The sequence below is a fragment of the Arabidopsis lyrata genome, assembly GCF_000004255.2.
Source record: "Arabidopsis lyrata subsp. lyrata unplaced genomic scaffold ARALYscaffold_1, whole genome shotgun sequence".
Taxonomy (NCBI): Eukaryota; Viridiplantae; Streptophyta; class Magnoliopsida; order Brassicales; family Brassicaceae; genus Arabidopsis; species Arabidopsis lyrata.
Genome location: NW_003302555.1, coordinates 2,968,309 through 2,990,036, shown reverse-complemented (window position 1 = coordinate 2,990,036; position 21,728 = coordinate 2,968,309). Strand labels below are relative to the sequence as shown.

Here is a 21,728-nt window from a genome sequence, read left to right as displayed (position 1 = left end):
GAAAAATAGATAGTTGACGTTTATTAAAGTGATTTGAATTGAACAATTCGCTTTCTTCTTCTTTATGGTAACCGCTTCTTCTTTTTATTCCTTCTTCAAGAGTCTTTTGATCTTATCAACTTTCTCCTTCTTCTCCATCTTAACAATCTCTACGAAATTAGAACTCGGAAAGCATAACAATGGCGAGCCCGAACAACTTGCGAGAATCGAAATCGCATCTGGACTTGAACGAGTGTCTCACTCTTCCCAAAACCCTCGATCCTTCATCTCCTTCTCCCAGCGATGCCTCAAGATCATCCGTTGACCCGACCCGACCCGATTCTTCTTCTTCTCGCCCTGCCTCTACTCCTTCCTCTTCTGGCTCCCGTTTCTCTAAGGTTCTCTCTCTCTCTCACCCCTCTCTACTGTCTCTACGCTCCAAAGATCCAATCTTTTCTCTTTTTCTTATGTGGGTGATGCGAAATTGATGCAATTTCATCGTCTAATGGGTTTAAGATATATAATCAGCGTTTGTGGCTTAAGTTTTGGTTTAGGGTTGACGCAATTTTATCGTTTGTGGCCGAATGGGTTTTAACTAGTGTTGATCTCTAGTTCTCCCTTATCCTATTAGGTTTCTAGGTTTTAAGATTGTGTGATAGAGATTGTTTTCTTTCAAAATTTGCAGAGCAGGTGCGCGATTTGCTTGTATGAGATTAGAAAGGAAGACGGGAAGGCTATTTTTACTGCAGAGTGCTCTCATTCCTTCCATTTCGATTGTATTACCTCCAACGTCAAACATGGAAACAGGATTTGCCCTTTATGCAGAACTCAGTGGAAACAAGTCCCTTTGTGTGATATTGACTCTGTCCCTACCTTGCTTGCTCAAATGGGTTTTGAAGATGACGAGCCTTTACCTCAAGGTGAGACCCAAACCCAGAGTGATGGTCATCGTTCGGATCATCAAGCCCTCGAGATTCAACTGTTCCCTGAAGTCTCTGCACTGGCCAAACCGGTCTCTCGTGGTGATTTTGCTGTTCTGGTTCATCTTAAGGCTGAGGGTGTGAGTGATGATGCTAGGCGCGCTCGAGCTCCTTTGGATCTTATTACCGTGCTTGATGTGAGTGGTAGCATGGAAGGAGTCAAAATGGAGCTTATGAAAAATGCAATGGGTTTTGTGATTCAGAATCTTGGTGAAACTGATAGGCTCTCTGTAATCTCCTTCTCCTCCACGGCTCGCCGACTATTCCCTCTTAGACTGATGTCTGAGACAGGGAAGCAAGCGGCGATGCAGGCTGTTAACTCCTTGGTTGCTGGCGGTGGGACAAACATTGCAGAGGGGCTCAAGATTGGTGCGAGAGTGATTGAGGATAGACGGTGGAAGAACCCGGTTTCCGGGATGATGCTATTGTCTGATGGACAGGACAACTTTACTTTTTCTCATACTGGGGTCCGTCTGAGAACAGATTACGAGTCTTTGCTTCCCAGTTCTTGCCGTATTCCAATTCATACCTTTGGGTTTGGCTCAGATCACGATGCTGAGCTAATGCACACGATTTCAGCAGTCTCTAGTGGCACGTTTTCGTTCATCGAAACAGAGACTGTGATTCAGGATGCTTTTGCGCAATGCATTGGAGGGCTTCTCAGCGTTGTGATTCTTGAACAAGTTGTCGAAATCGAATGCATTCATGAGCAGGGCCTGAAAATATCCTCTATAAAAGCAGGAAGCTACAGAAGCCGTATAGCATCTGATGCAAGAACCGCCACAATCGATGTCGGAGACATGTACGCAGAAGAAGAAAGGGACTTCCTTGTGATTCTTGAAATTCCGTGCTGCGACAATGTGTCTGCTGAATCTGAATCCTTGTCGTTGCTCAAGGTTAGATGCGTCTACAAAGATCCTGTGACGAAAGAGATAGTCCGTGTAGAATCTGGAGAACTAAGCATCCAAAGGCCAATGAAGCTTACAGGAGAAGAAGTGGTATCCATAGAGGTTGACAGGCAATTAAACAGGTTCCTTGTTTCAGAAGCTATGTCAGAGGCTAGGGTTTTAGCGGATGGAGGTGACCTGAGCGCGGCAGTTGGGATTCTTAGAAACCGTGAGAGGGAATTGTCGGAGTCACCGTCTGCTCGATCCAGTGACAGGCTTTGTCAATCACTATCCTCCGAGTTGAGTGCGTTGCAAGAAAGGATGACGAGCAGGAGGATGTACCGAACATCAGGGCGAGCTTATGCCTTCTCGAGCATGAGTTCGCATTCGGCTCAAAGAGCAACGGCTCGTGGAGACTCGACCCAGGGTTTTAGCTCGGTGCAGGCTTATCAGACGTCTCCAATGGCTCGTATGGTGACTCGGTCTCAGCAACTGGTGCTCGAAAGCCCTACTAAACCGTCCCCTGCTCGTGGAGACCAAAGCTGAAGAGAGAAATTGACAGAAAGAATAATAAAATGGGTTATTGTGATTGCTGGTTTGGTTTTATTTTGGTTTGGTGAGTGTGAAGAGAGAAATTGAGTTGGTTCAGTCTGAAACGGGGACATTGTTTCTACTGGTTCTTCTTAAGCACAATATGGGTTAGTTCTGTTTAAGATTTGTCGCTGAAATTTGTAGCGTCTTATTTGGTTTAATTGCGAATTTGTATAAATTTATAATGGAACATTCTTTGTTACAGATATAAGTTGTCGTAGCACATCTCTTGGGGTCCAATGCATAGATATGTCAATTCAAGTTTTAGATTTATAACTCATAAAATCTTCACTATCTTCTAATGCAAAATCCAAAAATCATTAGTAAAAGGATAAGTATTTTTTTTTTTTGTCAACAACTTTAGTAGAAAGGTAATTTCAGTTGGATTATTTTGTTATTATTATTTTGGTTGATTTGGTACTTAATTAATGAAATTTATCATTTTTTGTAACCTCTTTCTCATTTTCCATCCACATATACCATGTATTCATTCTCTTTTTTCCTCCATCTTCACTTAGGAAATCGAATGCAATATCCAAAATCATTAGTAAAAGGGTTTATTCGGTTGGATTTTTTTTTTTTTATTGATTGGTACTTATTCAATTTAATTTAATTTTTGGTAACTGTTTTCTCCTCCTTCTCCATTATTCCATATATCCCTTTATATTTCCTTTAATCATTAATTAATAATATAGAAATTGCTAAATATCCTTTTAGATTATATAATCTTCCAAAATATAGGAAAGCTATAAGTCGGTCTATATGTTGTATATAAAGGTCAATAGACGTGAAATTAAGTTTATACAACAAGAAGTTTTTGAGACGCCCCTCTAGGTTTTCTTGACAAAAATAATGAACTCGGAAAGCGAAAAGATGGAGAAGGAAACTCAGGAAAACTCGACCGGACCCGATGCTTCCTCTCCTCCCACTTCGTCTACTCCTTCCTCTTCTTCTAAGGTAATATCTCTCAATAATTCAAATATCCAATCCTTTTTTTTTTTTTCTTATGTGGGTGATGCGAAATTTATCATCGAATGGGTTTAAATAGTCAATACTCTAGGGTTAGGGTTTTTGTTATTGTTGTTGTTGTTACCAACTAGGTTTAGGTTTTAAGATTAAAGATTTTAAGATTGTGTGGTAAGAAACTTTATTTTTAATCTAAAAATTGCAGAGTACATGCGCGTTGTGCTTGGATGAGATGAAAAAGGGAGACGGGAAGGCTATATTTACTGCAGAGTGCTCTCACTCGTTTCATTTCGATTGCATAAACTCCAACGTCAGATACGGAAACAGGATTTGCCCTTTATGCAGAACTCAATGGAAACAAGTCCCTTTCTTTCATGGTAACCCTTTCCCTCAGCCTCAACAAGTCCCGTTGTTTCATGGTAACCGACAAGTCCCTTTGTTTCATGGTAACCCTTTCGCTCCGGCTCAAATGGGTTTTGAAGACGATGAGTCTTTACCTCACGGAGAGACACAAATCCAGAGTGCTGATCATCCTTCTGATCGTCAAGCCCTCGAGATTAAACTCTTCCCTGAAGTCTCTGCTCTGGCCAAACCGGTCAGTCGTGGTGATTTTGCTGCGCTGGTTCATCTTAAGGCGGAGGGTGTGAGTGATGATGAAAGGCGCACTCGAGCTCCTTTGGATCTCATTGCTGTTCTTGATGTGAGTGGTAGCATGGCAGGAGTCAAATTGGAGCTTGTGAAAAAGGCAATGGGTTTTGTGATTCAGAATCTTGGTGAGACCGATAGGCTCTCTGTGATTTCCTTCTCGTCCACGGCTCAAAGACTATTTCCTCTTCGACTGATGTCTGAGACGCGAAAGCAAGCGGCGATGAAGGCTGTTAACTCCTTGGTTGCTCGTGGCGGGACTAACATTGCAGAGGGGCTCAAGATTGGTGCGAGAGTGATTGAGGATAGGCGGTGGAAGAACCCTGTTTCGGGGATGATGCTTTTGTCTGATGGACAGGACAACTATACTTTTTCTCATGATAGGGTCCGTCTGAGAACAGATTATGAGTCTTTGCTTCCGAGTTCTTCTCGGATTCCAACTCATACCTTCGGGTTTGGCTCAGATCACGATGCTGAGTTACTGAACGCAATTTCAGCAGCGTCTAGTGGGACGTTTTCGTTCATCGAAGCAGAGACTATGATTCAGGATGCTTTTGCGCAGTGCATTGGAGGGCTTCTCAGCGTCGTGATTCTTGATCAAGTTGTCGAAATAGAATGCGTTCATGAGCAGGGCCTGAAAATATCCTCCATAAAATCAGGAAGCTACAAAAGCCGTATAGCATCTGATGAGAGAAGTGCCAAAATCGATGTGGGAGCCATGTACGCAGAAGAAGAAAGGGACTTGCTGGTGATTCTTGGAATCCCGTGCTGCGACAATGTGTCTGCTGCATCCGATTCCCTGTCGTTGCTCAAGGTTAGATGCGTGTACAAAGATCCTTTTACGAAAGAGATAGTCCGTGTGGAAGCTGGAGAACTAAGCATCCAAAGGCCAATGGAAGTAACAGGAGAAGAAGTGGTGTCTATAGAGGTCGACAGGGAACTAAATAGGTTTCTTGTTGCACAAGCTATGTCAGAGGCTAGAGATTTAGCCGATGGGGGTAATCTGAGCGTGGCAGTTGAGATTCTTAAAAAGTGTGAGAGAGAATTATCGGAGACAGCGTCTGCGCGGTCGGGTGATGGGCTTTGTAAATCACTGTCGGCCGAATTGAGTAAATTGCAAGAAAGGATGGGGAGCCAGATGATGTACGAAGGATCAGGGAGAGCTTACATGTACTCGACCATGAGCTCTCTTTCGGCTCAAAGAGCAGTGGCTTGTGGAACCAAAGTAGGTTGTATTGCTCGTAGCAGGGGAATGGGAGGAGGAGGGGGAATGGGTTATCAGACGTCTGCAATGGCTCGTATGGTGAATAAGTCTCAGAAGGATCGAAAGCCCTAAATCCATCCCCCGCTCTTGGAGACCAAAGCTGGAAGAATAATAAAATGGGTTTTGTGATTTGCTGGTTTGGTGAGTGTTTAGAGAGAAATTCAGTTGGTTCAGTCTGAACCGGGGACATGGCTTTTACTGGTTATCCGTTCGAGATTTGTTGCTTTATCTTTATCTTTTTTTTTTTTTTTTTTTATCGTTGTTTTCTTATTACTACATTTTTTATTACTACATTTCTTCTCTAAAAATTTGTTTAATTTGATTTCTTATTTTTGGAACTATTTGATTCGTCGTTTGTTTTGGAAATATCATGGAATGATGTTGTAATTAAACACCTATTAACAGACCAAAAAAAAAATCAAAAGATAGGAAGCCACGTATGCACATATTTAGGTGATGCTTTTGACAAAATAAAAAAAGCGTTGGGCTCTTCCAAAAATCAAAAATTAATTCACCTGAGAAAAACAAAACAATCGGGTCGATTTCTCTCCTCAGTGTTTCTTTCTTCACAAGCCCTGCGAGATCGTACAAGACACTCAAAACCCTAATCTTTCAATTTCATCTCTCTGTAAGTATTATCGCATTTCCCTTTCATTTTTGATATTTTTTTTTGGGAATTGATCTCATTTGTGCCGGATTTCGATTTCGTCTGTGTATGGGTGTTTAGATGTTGATCCGGCCTTGTTGTTGAAGTAATTTTGAATCTATGTCTTTGGATTATTCATGTCGATTATTACACCGACATTTTTTTTTTTTTTTTTTGGCAATTATAGCTGTCGGTTTCGACTATTGAAAAAATCATTTGTAAAATTCTGATGAACTTGTGTTTGTTTTCTATAAATGCGACTGGTTAATTATTCAGCTATTTAAGAAATTGGACGGTTATGCTTTCTAAAATCAATTAGGTCAATGAGAAATGTTTTAAATTCTTTATTTTTTTTCCTATTTATTGCTGTGTATGTAATCTTCCAGGATTGTTTAGTGATCAAAAGAAAGAACCTTTCGTCAGTTCTTGAAGATTTTCTTTAAGGATTGAATTTAGGTTTGTTTTTGCAGTATTGTTTGAGAATTGTGCAATCCGATGGGGACGATGCACCGGAGGTAATAGTTCTTAGCGGTTCGATGTAATAAACGAATTCTGAACTGCTTTCAGTTTGACAAATTACTGAAACGCTAATCTTTGGCAGTGGTGCTCCCAGAAGGACAAATGAAAATGCAAAGCTTATCATTACGACAATCGTAGGAATGGTGTTTGGGTTTTTTGTTGGTATCACATTACCATTAGGTGCCTTTAGAAAGGTATACGAGGTTGGGGATCCATAGGTATATCTTCCTTTTACGTCTCTTTTTCACCTGTTGATGTATTTTGTATTCTGCAGATTAGCTTACCTTCAGGCCTTATATCATCTCTTGATGTAGCCATGTCAGATGGGAAATTGTTTTCTGGTGGCAGATCACCTGAAGATTTTGGTTCAAGAAAGTCTCCCAAGGTATATATATCTCAAGAACCATCTTTGTACTGACTCAACATAATATTACAGAAACTTATGAGGCAGGGCACTTCTTTTGTTTTTCATGATAATCAAATGTATCATTTCTGTTTCTATGTTTCCAGATATATGTTCCAACCAATCCACATGGTGCAGAACTACTTCCTCCAGGGATTATAGTGGCAGAAACAGATTTTTACTTGCGCAGATTATGGGGTGAACCTAGTGAAGTAAGTTCTATGATCTTATTGATGTACCAAGTGTTGTGGCAACATGTACACAATTGGCATAGTCTAACAATAGAGTGATTGAGATTTCCTTAACAAAAGCATTACCTCTGCAGGATTTGAAGAAGAAGCCAAAGTATCTCGTGACTTTTACCGTTGGATTAGAGCAGAGGAACAACATTAATGCAGCTGTTCTGAAGGTTCTGCAACAATTTCCCTCCTCATGCTGTCAGTATTATACAATTCTTTGTTTGTATACTATTGAGTATCGACACTAAGATTTGTGCTTTCATCATCATCATTGCTTCAGTTTTCTGAAGATTTCCAAATCTTGCTATTCCATTATGATGGCCGGACAACTGAGTGGGACCAGTTTGAGTGGTCCAAAAACGCAATACATATCAGTGCAAAAAAGCAAACAAAATGGTAAGAAATCTGAAATTTAGGTCAGCACGATATACTCTTCTAAAAGTCATGAAAATTTATCGAAAAAATCCCCACCTTGAGCTGTTTATATTTGGCAGGTGGTATGCAAAGAGATTTTTGCATCCTGATGTTGTCTCAGCTTATGAGTATATATTTATATGGGATGAAGATCTTGGAGTCAAGCACTTCAATGCAGATAGGTGAATTACTTGTTTGGAACTGTAGTTGCAGATCAGTGACAATCTTTACAATTTATATTGTTAATTTTCAGGTACATTGAGTTAGTTAAGAAGCATGGTTTGGAGATTTCTCAACCAGGCTTAGAGCCAAACAACGGACTTACATGGGAAATGACAAAGAGGAGAGGTGACCGAGATGTCCACAAGTAGGAGCTTTCTCTCTCCCTCTTTTACCTTTCCTTTGAATTCGAATCTGTCTCTAAGGTTTTTGAGTGGTGAACAGAGAAACTAAGGAAAAACCAGGATGGTGCAGTGATCCACATTTACCTCCATGTGCTGCGTAAGGCTCTGTACACTCTTTCTCTCATTCTCTCTCTTTGCCTAACCTACTGAAGAGTGCTTATATCATTTTTCGATAACAGGTGTGTTTTCCCACTTGCAGGTTTGTTGAGATTATGGCACCTGTATTTTCTAGAGAAGCATGGCGATGTGTATGGCATATGATTCAGGTTTTATCTTTGGTCACCCTTTTGACGACCAGACATCGTAGTCACATGACTAGAACATATGGCATTGCTGAATCTACTTTGGTTTCTGATAGTCTTTGGTAGCTTAAAAACAACCTTGTTTGTTTCTGGTGCAGAATGATCTTGTTCATGGATGGGGTCTCGATTTTGCTCTCAGACGATGCGTTGAGGTTATTTACTACCCTCTGCTTCCTGTGTACTTCCTTTGGGGCTTTGTTTATCTCATGAACTCTCCTTGTTAAGTCTCCGTCTGTATGTGGTCTCCTCCATTTGCAGCCTGCTCATGAGAAGATTGGTGTGGTAGATTCACAGTGGATTATCCATCAAGTGATTCCTTCCCTTGGAAGTCAGGTGATTTTACAATTTATCTCTGAGCAATGAAGAGATTCTGCGCTTATATATCTGAATGATCTCAACTCAATAATGAAATTTTGACAGGGTGAGTCGGAGAAGGGGAAATCTCCATGGCAAGGGGTAATAATTAGAACACATTATTATACTTTACTAATATAAACCTGCTTCTCTATCCTCCTGACAACCTCAGTGTGTGTGTGTTATCTCCGGTTTCAGGTGAGAGAGAGATGCAGAAACGAATGGTCGATGTTCCAGAATCGCGTGGCAGAAGCAGATAAAGCATACATGGAACAACACAAGGTAAAAGAATAATTGGGGCCTCTTCTTACTCTGTCTCTGTAAATGAAGCTTTCGTTTCCATGATCGAGTGTGAGGAGAGAGATCTATGTAGTCCCCTATTTAGCTTAAAACATCTCAGATGTATCTACATTATTAGCTTTTACCTAAGATCTTTTCTTATTCCCTGATCTTGCAACTCCATTGATGATATTTTCTAGATGCAAAATACTCTTTAGTGGGCATTACCAGATTGATCACAATCCAAACTACACAATACACATGAACACAAATACAACACCAACTATTTTCCCCAAGAGAGTACACAATTAACCACAAAGTCTTGTGCAAGAAAGTTAAATCCAATGTTAGAAATCGATCAACAAAGCTGTATCATGTCAGAAGAGTTTTCGTTGGAATCCTGGATCGATGTTTCTTGATAACTTGGTAAGCTTCATGGGAGCTCCAGGGCAAGGCGCAGAGATAGGTGTGTGAGAACCACAACCAGATTCCTCTATTTGAAGGCAGAGAACAATACTAAAGATGTTTTGATACAAAGACTCGATGATTTCTTCATCGGAACAAGTAGTAAGAGAATCAATCCTCATCTGATCATTGTAGTGGTCACAGAGTGGAGATATTGCAATGATTCCACTGTCTCCTTTAGAGATCAGAGGAGCTATGGGTTCCACATAAGCTGATGTTCCTTCAGTGGAGTTTTCTTCATAGTCCATGGTGATGGTGTCACAATATCTGGGAAAAAACAGTAAAACCATACATAACTATTCAGACAAAGCCCTTGTAAACGAAACCAAAGGAAGCAACAAGTTTAAAATCCATGATTATTGAATAATACCCCTAAGCTATTTTAAAAATTGCGTTAAGTACGAGAAGAAACATGGAGTCGCATATCGTGATGCCATTAATAAATAAAATCTTATCTAAAGGACAAAAAAGATTGCACGACAGAATTAGATGATACAAAATCATCCGAATTTATTAAAGTTATGGCACTTTCTCAGTGAGGATACTTCAGAAAAGATTCAAAGAGTGAGAAAATCTCTATACCTTTGACTCGTGAGGTCTGTAATTTCTTGTTTATCTTTTCCTTTTTTCTTTGACAGCAATTTTTTGTTTTTTATTTGCGCCTTTTTTAGGGATTTTAATATTTTTATAATCTTGAGAAAACGATAAGCGGAGAAACATAAGACTAAATCACTCTCACGGCCCATTCACATTCACTTATCAGACCCAATTTTATTAATATCTCAAACCTTCTTTCAAACCAGAAGATTTAACACAAAGGTTTACGATTATCCTTCTAGAATTTGTTTTTCCAAGCATTTATAATACTACTGTATTTCTCAAATCTACAACCATTGATGATTTTTGTCATCACCATTTTTTTTTATAAAAAAACTCATTTTAGGACATTTCAATCCCAATGACAATAATTAGTAATATATAAAAACAAATCTAGCATACTAGTTAATGTAATAATTACTTTGTTATTTATAGGAAACATGTTGAGGTAATACTTATCTCTAAAGGAATTTTTATATATTTTTAGTTAATTACATATTTATTGATATTTTAGGATTACAATAAACATGGCAACATTCCTCAGGAATGGCTCTTTTGAGCTCTAATTAATTTCGGATGACAAAAAAAAAAATAAAAAAAAAATAAAAAATAAAATAAACATGGCAACAAATTTCATTAGAAAATAAAAAGATATTTTTCTATTGTATAGATCAAAACAAACAAGTCATCGCAAAAGGAATGGAACGATGACAAGATTGAAAGGAGACAGCAACCGCCATCAGCATGAGACATACGAACCCACAACATTTTTTATAGACAAGTCTGGTCTTTACTTGAAAGCAAATAAAGTCTAGACTTCAAGCCTTATTACAACAGTAAGCATAAAGTATGGCCACTGTCAGGATTGAACTCTCAATCTCAACGGAAAACTTTAATGCTCATAAAAATCTATGAACAAATGATTGAATTGAAACAATGACTTAGAATTTTTTTTTACACCAAGATTCATATACTATGCATTTGTAGTTAATAAAACTACAATCTTATGCAGACTTCACTAATGTGTTAATCCAAGAGGAAAATGAGTCATAACCATGACCCTATAAGTTTCGTCCTTGAGGTCTTTTTACCGACAAAGAGTGATTTAAATGCCACCAGACGCAACTACAAGGCCAAGGGTCCAAGACGCAACTAAAAGGCCAAAAGAAGTGAAGAACAAAACATTAACCTTGAAAAAATTACCATGTTTTGGAACCGATTCTACCAACGGTTTACCGATATCAGTTTTCTTTCCGATAACCGGTAATTACAACGATAAAAACGAATCGAGTTATTCAATGTTCAAAAGGAATCAAAATGTTGTTCAAACGTATGAAAACATTGTTCAAAGTCGAAAGTGAGTGAAGGTCACAAATGGATTATTTTTTGGTGTAAACGGCAACGTAGTAATATTTCTTTGACAATTTGAAAGTTAGCCATTATTATGTACAATATGCACAGGTCAAACCCCACTCGAATCAAAAAGGGAAAGTGCATTCATTCATAATCAAAAAAAAAAAAAAATAGCATTGGTCTCGATTGATTCGGAAGAATTAATTAGTATATAAAAAAAAAAAACTTGTTTCTGATTCGTTTTGGCTCAATCAAAATTTCGCACTAGTGTCTTCCTCAGTGTGCGTTTCCGAAAGTTGATAATTTTCGAGAAACCAAGAGAAAATCTCGTGACCCTGTTCTCTCGGGAGCGCACACAATCTCTCTTCTTCTTCTTCTTCTTCTTCTTCCTCCTCCAATCGATGTAATGACACAAAAAACACACATCTTTTCCTTGTTTTCGTAGGACCTAGTAGATAGCGAGTTTTGCCCCCAAAACAGCGATCGAGGGAATTTATGAGCACGAGATCTCGATTCCCAATACACGTAGGCCTCTGCTTCTCTCTCTTGTTCCTTTGTTCCTTTCATTATTCAATTCCTTCGATTTTCTGGGTCCCCTTTGCCCTGTTTTCCTCTGTGTCTCCTTCTCCAAAATCTTTCACTTTTGTTTTATACAACTTAATAACCGTATTGTTCATCCTCAGCGATTGACGACCTAGTCTTTTTCCCTTTCTGGGTTTTGTTTGTTTCGAATAAAGATTGATCCTTTTTTAAAAAAATAATCGTTTTGGTAATCAGTAGGGTTTGGAATTGAGGCACAATGCAAATGAATCCTATTTGGAGGCTGGCTCTTGGGTTATTACTTCTTGGCTCAGGTATTTAGAGAATGGTTTTGTGCTGGATTTGTTCATTGATATAAAAGCTGGACTTGTTTCTGATGTTCTTGTAATTGGCAAATTATATATATATCAGTTATTGGCTCTTTTGCGGAACTTGACTTTGGTCATTGCGAAAGACTTGTGAAAAGGTGGGCTGATTCTTCTTCTTCTCGTGAAGAACATGTCAACAAAGACAAACGCTCGCTTCAGGATTTGCTCTTCTTTCTCCATGTTCCCCGAACTGGAGGCAGGACATATTTTCATTGGTGATTTTATTTCCCTTTACCAAAATTTTTTTGAGTGAATTGAAAGATTCTTTTTTTGATCGGTGTGGTTAATTCTGTGTTGTGCTCTTGTAGTTTCTTGAGGAAGTTGTATGATAGCTCTGAGGAATGTCCTCGATCTTATGACAAGCTCCACTTCAATCCAAGGTATCTTCTTCCATCTCTTCTCACACTAATTTTATGTCTTTATTTGACGTCAAAGACTCTTTCTTGTGGAGACAAGAAGATGGCTGATAATTATGCCTTACAGGTTGATATGCTGACTTTTAGATAGCTTAGCCATACATTTGATCAGTAGACTCGATATTTAACCTTTCTTAAATATTGTAGCATCAGTTTTCCCCTAGCCTCCTTTACCTAAGAAAGAATGATAAGAAATTAGTATTCTGCCTGTGGTGTTACTACCTTCCGACAGCTAAGATCATTTTGACTCGTAAATTTACAGGAAGGAAAAGTGCAAGTTGTTGGCCACACATGATGATTATAGTTTGATGGCAAAGCTTCCGAGGGAGAGAACTTCGGTGATGACAATAGTTCGGGATCCTATTGCGCGTGTGTTAAGCACTTATGAATTTTCAGTAGAGGTAGCAGCTAGGTTTCTGGTGCATCCCAATTTAACTTCTGCGTCAAGGATGTCTAGCCGCATACGCAAGAGTAATGTAATAAGCACGCTAGACATATGGCCATGGAAATACCTAGTTCCATGGATGAGAGAAGACCTGTTTGCTCGGGTATGTCGACCAGTCCCAATCGTCTTCTTTTGTTGCATGCATATATGGCCTTTAAGCTCATACATGATAAGAGCACATAAAACTATTGACTGAAGGTTGTTACTCATGCTTGGCCTTTCTTAGCGAGATGCACGGAAAGTTAAGGGCGTAGTTATCATTGAGGATGATAACCCATATGACATGGAGGAGATGCTTATGCCTTTGCACAAATATCTTGATGCGCCTACTGCTCATGACATAATCCACAATGGAGCGACATTTCAGGTACTTTTTTCATGTTGTTTGTTTTGCTTTGTCAAATTATTGATTAGAGATCTCCAGAGCATTTTCATTTCATTTCACAGATTGCAGGATTGACAAATAACTCCCATTTATCAGAAGCACATGAGGTTCGGCATTGTGTGCAGAAGTTCAAAAGCCTTGGTGAGCCTGTTCTCCAAGTTGCCAAGGTACTAACACTTGTTCTTCATCATAAATTATTGCGTCTTGGTATTTTTCTTTTCAAATCAGCAGATTCTATAAGCCTTTTTTGATTTTTCAGAGGAGGCTGGACAACATGTTGTATGTTGGACTGACAGAGGAGCACAGGGAATCTGCATCACTTTTTGCCAATGTAGTGGGTTCTCAAGTGCTGTCTCAAGTGGTTCCGTCCAATGCAACTGCGAAAACCAAAACCCTTAGATCAGGTTGGTGCAAGTTTCTCACCTATAAATTTTCTTGATACTATTGCTGTTATGTCTGAGGAGAACCTAGCAACTTAGAGTGATGGTAATGGTGATCATTCTGTAGTCACAGTGTAAAGTTTAGGTGTTGACTGTGGATGGTTTTTACTTTAGTTTTGGTTTTTAAAAGTCCAAAACTCATCATATCATTCATTCAAATGTTTTTAATATTTTGTTTTTAGTGACTTAGGAAAGCTACTTCTCTTATTTCAGTAAAGAAACTAAAAAATCTAAAAAAAAAAGTTTCTCTAAAAAGTAAAAAAGTAAAAATTGAGAAACTTACAGAAAGAACTCGAATAAATCTTTCCATTCAAGAGCTTAGTCTTGATTTTCCTGTATTCTGAACACTGTTGTTTCCCTCCTTACATCTGCTCATCTTTATGTGTTCTGTTATATGGGGATTATCGTATAAGGTTTGATTGTCTTTTATCGTTTGTTTCTTGTTGTCACATCATTTTTAAAGGTTCTCTTGCCCTCTTTTGTTTGAGACTTGTGTCTTGTTTTTCTGGGTCCCTGGGTTTATTAATGTTTCTTTGGTGGTTAATCATGGTCTCTTAGAGTAAGTAGAATGATGATATGAGAGTTCATGTGCATACAGCCCAGGCTTTCAATTGCTTTTGCTCTATCTAAAGTCAGGATAACTAATGGTTGTACTTGCACTCACCAAATTCTCAACTTTATTTTCTTGATGCTTCAGAAGCAAGTGTCACAATTTCAGAATCGGGGTCAGATAAGAGTAATATTCAGGTAAAGTCCTGCTGCAGAAGGTAATAATTTGTTTGTTTAACTGTCAATTGTAATGTTCTTGCTGATTGTGATATTGCAGAATGGTACATCTGAAGTTGCATTGAATAACACAGAAACTAAGAGTGGAAATGTAAGTAGATTTCCTTTTCCAATTTATTATCAACACTTGTGACCTGTTGTGATTTTATATCCATTGATACACTTCAGATGACGGTAAAAACCCTTATGGAAGTCTATGAAGGCTGCATCACTCATTTACGGAAGTCCCAAGGAACCAGACGGGTCAACTCTTTGAAGAGAATTTCTCCAGCAAATTTTACCAGAGGGGTAAAGTGATTTTGTACACGATTCAAACTCAGTAAAGTTAATGATAGAAGGCCTAAATAATTAAATCTGTTGACAATGCATCTAACAGACACGTACAAGAGTTCCTAAAGAGGTCATTCAGCAGATCAAATCACTTAACAACCTCGATGTGGAGCTCTACAAGTATGCAAAAGAAATCTTTGCCAAAGAACATGAATTAGTGTCGAATAAGTTGGTATCAACTGTAAGTCATTTCGCCTTTTGTATCTGATATGAGACTTAACTCTTTTTGTTTTCATTATATTCACAATGTGTCTGTCTTTGCAGTCTAAGAGAAGCATTGTTGATCTGCCGAGTGAGTTAAAGAGCGCTTTCGGAGAAATGGGTGAAGAGAAGCTATGGAAGTTCGTACCAGTGGCCTTGATGCTTTTATTGATCTTCCTCTTCTTTCTATTTGTAAACGCTAGAAGAAGAAGAACCTCTAAAGTTAAGATTTGATCCTAGTCACTTTATTTGGGCCAAATCAGCAATTTGAAGAAGCTTTTGGGGTCCAATTTGTAATATTCTCTGTATTTTCTTTTCTACTTTTCGTGGAAAAGAAAAAGTTTTGGGTGTTGCGCTTCCTTACAGGTGAAAAGGGAAAGTCACAAGTAAAAACCTTTCTATCTTATTTCTTTTAAAAAAAAAAAAAACAGGCAAAATCACAAAAACGAGTGCTTTTTTTTTTTTTTTTTTTAAATATAGGCATACACTTATATGTTATAAAGGATTTTAGATTACTGATAAAAGTGAGCTGTCAAAATTCATAACACTAGGATTTTATAAGAACCTTTTTATACAGCAAGCAACCAATAAGAATTAAAGTTAATAAGATTTCACTTTTTTTGCAAAGTACACTATAGTTTTGAATTTGACTGATACCATTTTTCACGCGATTGACTGAGTGCAATTTAAAGTACAATCCATATATATTTATTTATTGTGTGTGTACAAATCTATAAAAAATGAAGTGAATAACAAATTGTACAAAAGCAGTAAATATACCCCCACATGATATTTGTTTTCTTATCAACGACGCAGTGTAGACAATATTTTTGAAAAATCATATAAGAAGAAATATCAAGATCTTGTGATATTAAATTTGTATTTAAGAAAAAAAAAGAAAGAAAAATAATTGAAGGGGATAGTAAGTAAAAGAACATATCATGTGGAAGATGGAAGCAAAGAGTTAGGCAAGGGACCCACTTTCCCATGAGGAAACTCCATAATTATTATTATATTTTTTCGGTTCTCATCTCTTAATCCCGTCGGTGATCTCTCCATTTCACATTGACTCTTTTTATTTATTAGTATAAATGTTACCCCAACTTATTTGTTTGCTAAATAAATTAAATATCATGAATAATAATGTTATAGATCGAGATCTACGAACCATCCTTCCTCAAGGTTTTTTTTGTCACCTGATTTTGCATGTGCCTTTTCTTATTTATCTTTTAAATATGTTCCACGCAATCATTTCTATATTTAATTCTTTTGACCATTAAGTATATATTACCATCTTTAATTGTTATGTCAACATAGTATTACCATGTTAAAATTGGCAAATCTTTTTTATCCTTTTTATGATTGGTCTTACACCGACATATATTCCTTAAAACCATTCAGATAAATATTTGACTAATATTTTTCTTCATTTTACTTACCTTATTCAAATACTTTAATGGCAATAATATCTTTATTTACTGCAGAAGTAATGATGTTACAGTAGCACGACAAGTTTATTAGGGCAACGTTTCAATTAGAATGGATTACAAATATTGCTTCGGTTAATACAATATTTATTGAGTTACATATGTAAAAAATTTTTGAAGTAAAACGCGTCGATAGAGATTTTATTTCTGTGTTTGTTAAGATCAAAGAAACTGATTAAGGATTTTCTTTAAAGTTAAGAAATGTAAAAAAGCAGTTTCCATAATTATTTATTTAAAAATTTTAAATGAATGAAACTGACGAGACATTGAAAACACACACCATCTCTACCTTTCTCCCTCCTCTCTCTCTGTTTCTCCGGTCGCTTTTTTTTTTTTCTCTCGAACCTGCTCAATCCCTAAATCCCCAACCAACTCCGATTCGTCATCGTACGACTCTTTCTCTCTCTCTCTCTCTCTGTGTATATCACAAGGTTCGTGCATCTCTCTCTCTCTCTCTCTCTCTCTCTTCAGGTTTTTTTTTTTGGTGTTGCATTTTCCTGTGTTACGTTTGCCTTATTATCGTGATAATGTAGGATTGAAATTAGTTCGCTGGGTGTTTTTATTTTGTTGGTATGTGGGAAAACTTGTGACCGACACTTATCTCTGTGGTTATAAATTCTCACAAGGAATTGTTTCAATCTTTGTTACCTCAGAATGTCGTCATTGTTATGTGTTGGGGAAATTTGCTCCTTTTTTTTCGCCTTTTGAAATTGCTTTCGTATTATGATGACTCATTGTCGTATCTCTTTACCTTTTTTTTTTTGGGTACAGTAGATATAGTATAGCATGAATAGGTTACCTGAAGCTGAAGCTGAGGAGGACTTCAAAGGACTTCTCTCTGGTGATTTCTTTGATGATCTCATCAATCACCTTGACTGCCCTCTTGAAGACATCGATTCCACCAATGTTGAGGGTGATTGGGTTGCCAGGTTTCAAGACCTTGAGCCTCCCCCCATGGATATGTTTCCTAGTTTGCCTTCTGAGCTCATCTCTTGTGCCACTGGAGGTCGTCTGGGGATTCAAAGGAACATGATTCCTGCTTTCGTGAGTTCTTTCTTTTTTTCTTTCACTTTTGCTTTTTACTTGTTTACCCAATTTGAGTAAACAATCCTGACATTTTCTTGCTTATTTAGTTTACTCATATAATTTGAGTGATGTCAATCTTTCGCTTCCCACTGCGTTTATAACCATAATTAGCAGCATTCATGTAGAGGTTATAGCTGAGTCATTTATGAATAATCTCGTGTCACTTGGCTGGTGCATATTGAATGTATTCCTGAATTTTAATCCATCTGCTTTGTTTTGTTTCGTGGGTGCAGAAACAGTCCTGTTCTTCTGAAGCCTTGTCCAGCATTGATACCACTCTCCACCAATCTTCAGCTCCTCCTGATATCAAAGTTTCTAAGCTATTTCAGTCTTTAAGTCCAGTGTCAGTTCTCGAGAACAGTTATGGTTCTCTCTCCACCCAGAACTCCGGATCTCAGAGATTGGCTTTCCCTGTGAAAGGCATGAGAAGCAAGCGCAAACGCCCCACAACACTGAGACTTAGCTACCTTTTCCCCTCTGAACCCAGAAAGCCCGAGAAGTCAACTCCTGCCGAATCAGAATCCGAGAGTTACTATTCTTCTGAGCAACATGCCAAGAAGAAACGCAAGATCCATCTGACCACCCGCACGGTGTCTTCCAGTTCTGAGGCAAGCAACTCGGATGGGATAGTCCGGAAATGCACTCATTGTGAGACAACCAAGACCCCGCAGTGGAGGGAAGGACCCAAAGGACGAAAGACCCTCTGCAACGCTTGCGGGGTGCGGTTCAGATCTGGTCGTCTAGTTCCAGAATACCGACCAGCCTCAAGTCCGACCTTCATCCCATCAGTGCATTCAAACTCACACAGGAAGATCGTTGAAATGAGAAGGAAGGACGACGAACAGTTTGATACCAGCATGATTCGGGCAGTGATATCCAGAGGGTAAAGCAGTTTTAAGTTTGGTCTCTGATCCGCAGAAATGGGAACTCAAGTGGAGGAAGAAGATGGTATAAAAGTAGGGGTTAAAATCTGATGAAGAGAGCTTAGGGGTTTAGTTGAAGTTAGGGATATTAAATATTGTTGTTTCATTATGTGTTTTTATCTTATCTCTCTCTCTCAATTTGCGAGCATTATGTTTGCAGAAGAAGATGTTTGGCTGACATCTGTGTATGAGAGGAAACAGGTGAAAGCCAATGTTTGCTCTATTTTTTTTATTTTTTTTTCGATCTTTCAAGTAACCCTATTCTTTTTATTCTTCAATGCCATAATCTTCTCTTTTTTTTCATCTGTTCTTAAAAAAAAAAAGCTAGAGAAAGTAGTGAATAAGTTCAAATTCAGTCATGGATGTTGGCCCTTGAGGCTGCTTAGAGATGATTGATGTTCAACAGATGGAAAACTGAAGTGCAAAAGACTTTAAATGTAGCTTAAAGACGGACAGGACAAGTTGGTAATCCCTGTCTTCCTCATGGCTACATGTAACAGTGTTTTTATAACCAAGAAGAGTGAAGATGAAATCCAAAGACCCAGGACCAGCTCAAGATGCATTCACTGAGTGGTCTTCTAATATAATTTGACTACGTTACCATCATCAGTCATCAATGCGGAATCATCTTTTAAGATGAATTTTTACATCCATAATCAGCATATGATGTGTAGCAGACTGACTGACCATTTAAATAGCCCTTACTAGTAGATTTGATTGGTAAGCAGAATTTAACATCCCCATCTGTTCAAGTTCAACCATTCAGATAAAATATTTGACTAATATTTTTTTTTTTGCATTTTACTTACCTTATTTAATATATGCAGTTAATTTTCATATGGTAATAGTAGTATGCATTATTTATTACTCGTATTTAATTTAATTTGAAACGAATGAAATGACGACGAGACATCCATCTACCTTTCTCTCCCAAATTCGAACGAACCTGCTCAATCCCTAAATCCCCAATTTGAGACCAACTCCAATTCGTCATCGTACCACCACACACTCTCACTCTCTCACTTTCTCTCTGTGTACTCAAATTATATATTACAAGGTTCGCGCGTCTCTATCTCTCTCTCTCTCTCTCTTTAGGTGGAGAGCTTTTTTGTTTTTGTGGGTCTAGTGTTGCATTTTCCTGTGTTACGTTTGCCTTATTTTTCGCGTGTTTCGAATAATGTAGGAATGAAAATTTGTTATCTGGGTTTTTATTTGGTTGCTATGTTTGTTGGTGTGGGAAAACTTGTGACCGACACTTATCTCTGTGGTTATAAATTCTTGGAAGGAATTGTTTCAATCTTTGTTACCTTAGACTGTCGTCTTTGTTATGTGTTGGGGAATTTTGCTCTTTGTTTGTCGCTTTGACATTGCTTTAGTATTATGATGACTCAAGTCTGTGTCAGGGTTTTTTGTGAAACCTCGAAATTGAATTTTAAGTTGTAGTTTTTTTAACTGGACATGGAGCTGTTTTTGAATCCTGCATATATATGAGTTTCTCTTTTGGTGAATTTTACGTCTCATTTTCAAATCTCTTTACCTTTTTTTGGTTTCAGTAGACAGCATAGCATGAATTGGTTACCTGAAGCTGAAGCTGAGGAGCACTTCAAAGGACTTCTCTCTGGTGATTTCTTTGATGGTCTCACCAATCACCTTGATTGCCCACTTGAAGACATCGATTCCACCAATCTTGAGGGAGATTGGGTTGCCAGGTTTCAAGACCTTGAGCCTCCTCCCATGGATATGTTCCCTGCTTTGCCTTCTGAGCTCACCTCTTTTGCCATTCGCAAGGACAAGGGCGCGGGCGCTCGTGTGGGCATTCGCAAGAACATGGTGAGTTTTTTGTTTTTTTATCACTTACTTGATACATTTTTACCCAATTAGATAGAGTAAATCATCTATTTAATCTCAAATTGTCTGCATATAATTTGAGTGATGTCAATCTTTCACTTTCAGCTGTGTTTATACCATCATTCATGTAGAGGGTATAGCTGAGTCATTCATTTATTTCAGGACTTTCAATTCATCTGCTTTGTTTGGTTTCCTGGGTGCAGAAACAGTTCTGTTCTTCTCAAGCCTTGTCTGGCATCAACAGCACTTTCCGCCAATCTTCAGCGCCTCCTGGAATCAATGTTTCAAAGCTATTTCAGTCTTTAGGTCCAGTGTCAGTTCTTGAGAGATTGGCTTTCCCTGTGAAAGGCATGAGAACCAAGCGCAAACGCCCCACAACACTGAGACTTAGCTACCTTTTCCCCTTTGAGCCCAGAAACCCTGATAAGTCAACTCCGGGCGAATCAGAAGCCGAAAGTTACTATTATTCTGAGCAACATGCCAAGAAGAAACACAAGATTCACCTGATCACCCACACGGTGTCTTCCAGTTTTGAGGCAAGTAACTCGGATGGGATAGTCCGGAAATGCACTCATTGTGAGACAAGCAAGACCCCGCAGTGGAGGGAAGGACCCTGTGGACCGAAGACCCTCTGCAACGCTTGCGGGGTCCGGTTCAAATCTGGTCGTCTAGTTCCAGAATACCGACCAGCCTCAAGCCCGACCTTCATCCCATCGGTGCATTCAAACTCACACAAGAAGATCATTGAGATGAGAAGGAAGGACGACCAACAGTTTGATACCAGCATGATTCGGGCAGTGATATCCGGAGCATAAGGACAAGAGGGTAAAGCAGTTTTAAGTTTGGTCTCTTATCCGCAGAAATGGGAACTCAAGTGAAGGAAGAATATGGTATAAAAGTAGGGGTTAGTGACTGTTTTCAAATCTGATGAAGAGAGTTTAGGGGTTTAGTTGAAGTTAGGTATATTAAATATTGTTGTTTGATTATGTGTTTTTATCTTATATCTCTCTCTTTTTTGCGAAGCCAATGTTTGCTTCTTTTTATTTTTTTTAGTTCTTTGAAATAATCCTATTCTTTTTTACTTCAATCCCATAATCTTCTAGTTTTCGTCTGTCTTATTATCTTGCATTAGCTCAAACGAAGTGAATAACTTCAAATTCATTCATTGATATTCGCACTTTAGGCT

At 38.3% G+C, this 21,728-nt stretch overlaps 7 protein-coding genes across 12 annotated transcripts; 6 read left to right on the top strand and 1 right to left on the bottom strand.

The window, feature by feature from the left end:
* Nucleotides 1-64: 64 nt before the first annotated feature.
* On the top strand, nt 65-2,641 carry LOC110224801 (uncharacterized protein sll0103-like). Its single transcript, XM_021012043.1, has 2 exons — nt 65-377; nt 665-2,641. Exons 1-2 carry the CDS (start codon nt 180-182, stop codon nt 2,390-2,392), a joined length of 1,926 nt encoding a protein of 641 aa, XP_020867702.1. The 5' UTR covers nt 65-179; the 3' UTR covers nt 2,393-2,641.
* A 104-nt stretch (nt 2,642-2,745) lies between these two features.
* LOC110224802 lies at nt 2,746-5,653 on the top strand. The gene is made up of 2 exons (XM_021012044.1): nt 2,746-3,394; nt 3,609-5,653. Exons 1-2 carry the CDS (start codon nt 3,290-3,292, stop codon nt 5,382-5,384), a joined length of 1,881 nt encoding a protein of 626 aa, XP_020867703.1. The 5' UTR covers nt 2,746-3,289; the 3' UTR covers nt 5,385-5,653.
* Nucleotides 5,654-5,787: 134 nt separating this feature from the next.
* Nucleotides 5,788-9,042, top strand: LOC9325743. Its single transcript, XM_002892384.2, has 15 exons — nt 5,788-5,940; nt 6,429-6,473; nt 6,560-6,671; nt 6,752-6,862; nt 6,988-7,092; nt 7,206-7,289; nt 7,400-7,515; nt 7,614-7,715; nt 7,787-7,900; nt 7,978-8,034; nt 8,137-8,203; nt 8,338-8,391; nt 8,498-8,572; nt 8,660-8,695; nt 8,792-9,042. Exons 2-15 carry the CDS (start codon nt 6,454-6,456, stop codon nt 8,885-8,887), a joined length of 1,149 nt encoding a protein of 382 aa, XP_002892430.1. The 5' UTR covers nt 5,788-5,940; nt 6,429-6,453; the 3' UTR covers nt 8,888-9,042.
* Nucleotides 9,043-9,085: 43 nt separating this feature from the next.
* Nucleotides 9,086-10,215, bottom strand: LOC9328492 (cyclin-dependent protein kinase inhibitor SMR16). Of its 2 annotated transcripts, none has more exons than XM_021012045.1 (2): nt 9,708-9,908; nt 9,086-9,604 (listed from the first exon to the last, which is right to left on the bottom strand). In XM_021012045.1, exon 2 carries the CDS (start codon nt 9,583-9,585, stop codon nt 9,250-9,252), a length of 336 nt encoding a protein of 111 aa, XP_020867704.1. In that variant the 5' UTR covers nt 9,586-9,604; nt 9,708-9,908; the 3' UTR covers nt 9,086-9,249. The 2 variants fall into 2 exon arrangements, with proteins under 2 accessions (XP_020867704.1, XP_002889678.2); XM_002889632.2 differs by lacking the exon at nt 9,708-9,908 and adding an exon at nt 9,920-10,215 and having other exon boundaries at nt 9,105-9,604.
* Nucleotides 10,216-11,493: 1,278 nt separating this feature from the next.
* On the top strand, nt 11,494-15,597 carry LOC9328491 (protein-tyrosine sulfotransferase). 2 transcript variants are annotated; one of them, XM_021014391.1, is made up of 13 exons: nt 11,494-11,812; nt 12,068-12,141; nt 12,239-12,410; nt 12,504-12,575; nt 12,874-13,159; nt 13,283-13,423; nt 13,504-13,608; nt 13,701-13,845; nt 14,579-14,628; nt 14,708-14,758; nt 14,836-14,955; nt 15,044-15,178; nt 15,262-15,597. In XM_021014391.1, exons 2-13 carry the CDS (start codon nt 12,087-12,089, stop codon nt 15,430-15,432), a joined length of 1,503 nt encoding a protein of 500 aa, XP_020870050.1. In that variant the 5' UTR covers nt 11,494-11,812; nt 12,068-12,086; the 3' UTR covers nt 15,433-15,597. The 2 variants fall into 2 exon arrangements, with proteins under 2 accessions (XP_020870050.1, XP_020870049.1); XM_021014390.1 differs by having other exon boundaries at nt 11,495-11,812; nt 12,065-12,141.
* A 1,200-nt stretch (nt 15,598-16,797) lies between these two features.
* Nucleotides 16,798-18,995, top strand: LOC9325742 (GATA transcription factor 11). The gene is made up of 3 exons (XM_021011196.1): nt 16,798-17,116; nt 17,457-17,729; nt 18,005-18,995. The coding sequence occupies exons 2-3, from the start codon at nt 17,472-17,474 to the stop codon at nt 18,656-18,658; spliced, it is 912 nt and encodes a 303-aa protein (XP_020866855.1). The 5' UTR covers nt 16,798-17,116; nt 17,457-17,471; the 3' UTR covers nt 18,659-18,995.
* A 544-nt stretch (nt 18,996-19,539) lies between these two features.
* On the top strand, nt 19,540-21,647 carry LOC110224675 (GATA transcription factor 10-like). Of its 4 annotated transcripts, none has more exons than XM_021011200.1 (3): nt 19,540-19,689; nt 20,248-20,524; nt 20,746-21,647. In XM_021011200.1, the coding sequence occupies exons 2-3, from the start codon at nt 20,261-20,263 to the stop codon at nt 21,355-21,357; spliced, it is 876 nt and encodes a 291-aa protein (XP_020866859.1). In that variant the 5' UTR covers nt 19,540-19,689; nt 20,248-20,260; the 3' UTR covers nt 21,358-21,647. The 4 variants fall into 4 exon arrangements, with proteins under 4 accessions (XP_020866859.1, XP_020866857.1, XP_020866856.1 ...); XM_021011198.1 differs by having other exon boundaries at nt 19,541-19,751; nt 20,251-20,524; XM_021011197.1 differs by having other exon boundaries at nt 19,543-19,751.
* Nucleotides 21,648-21,728: the final 81 nt, after the last annotated feature.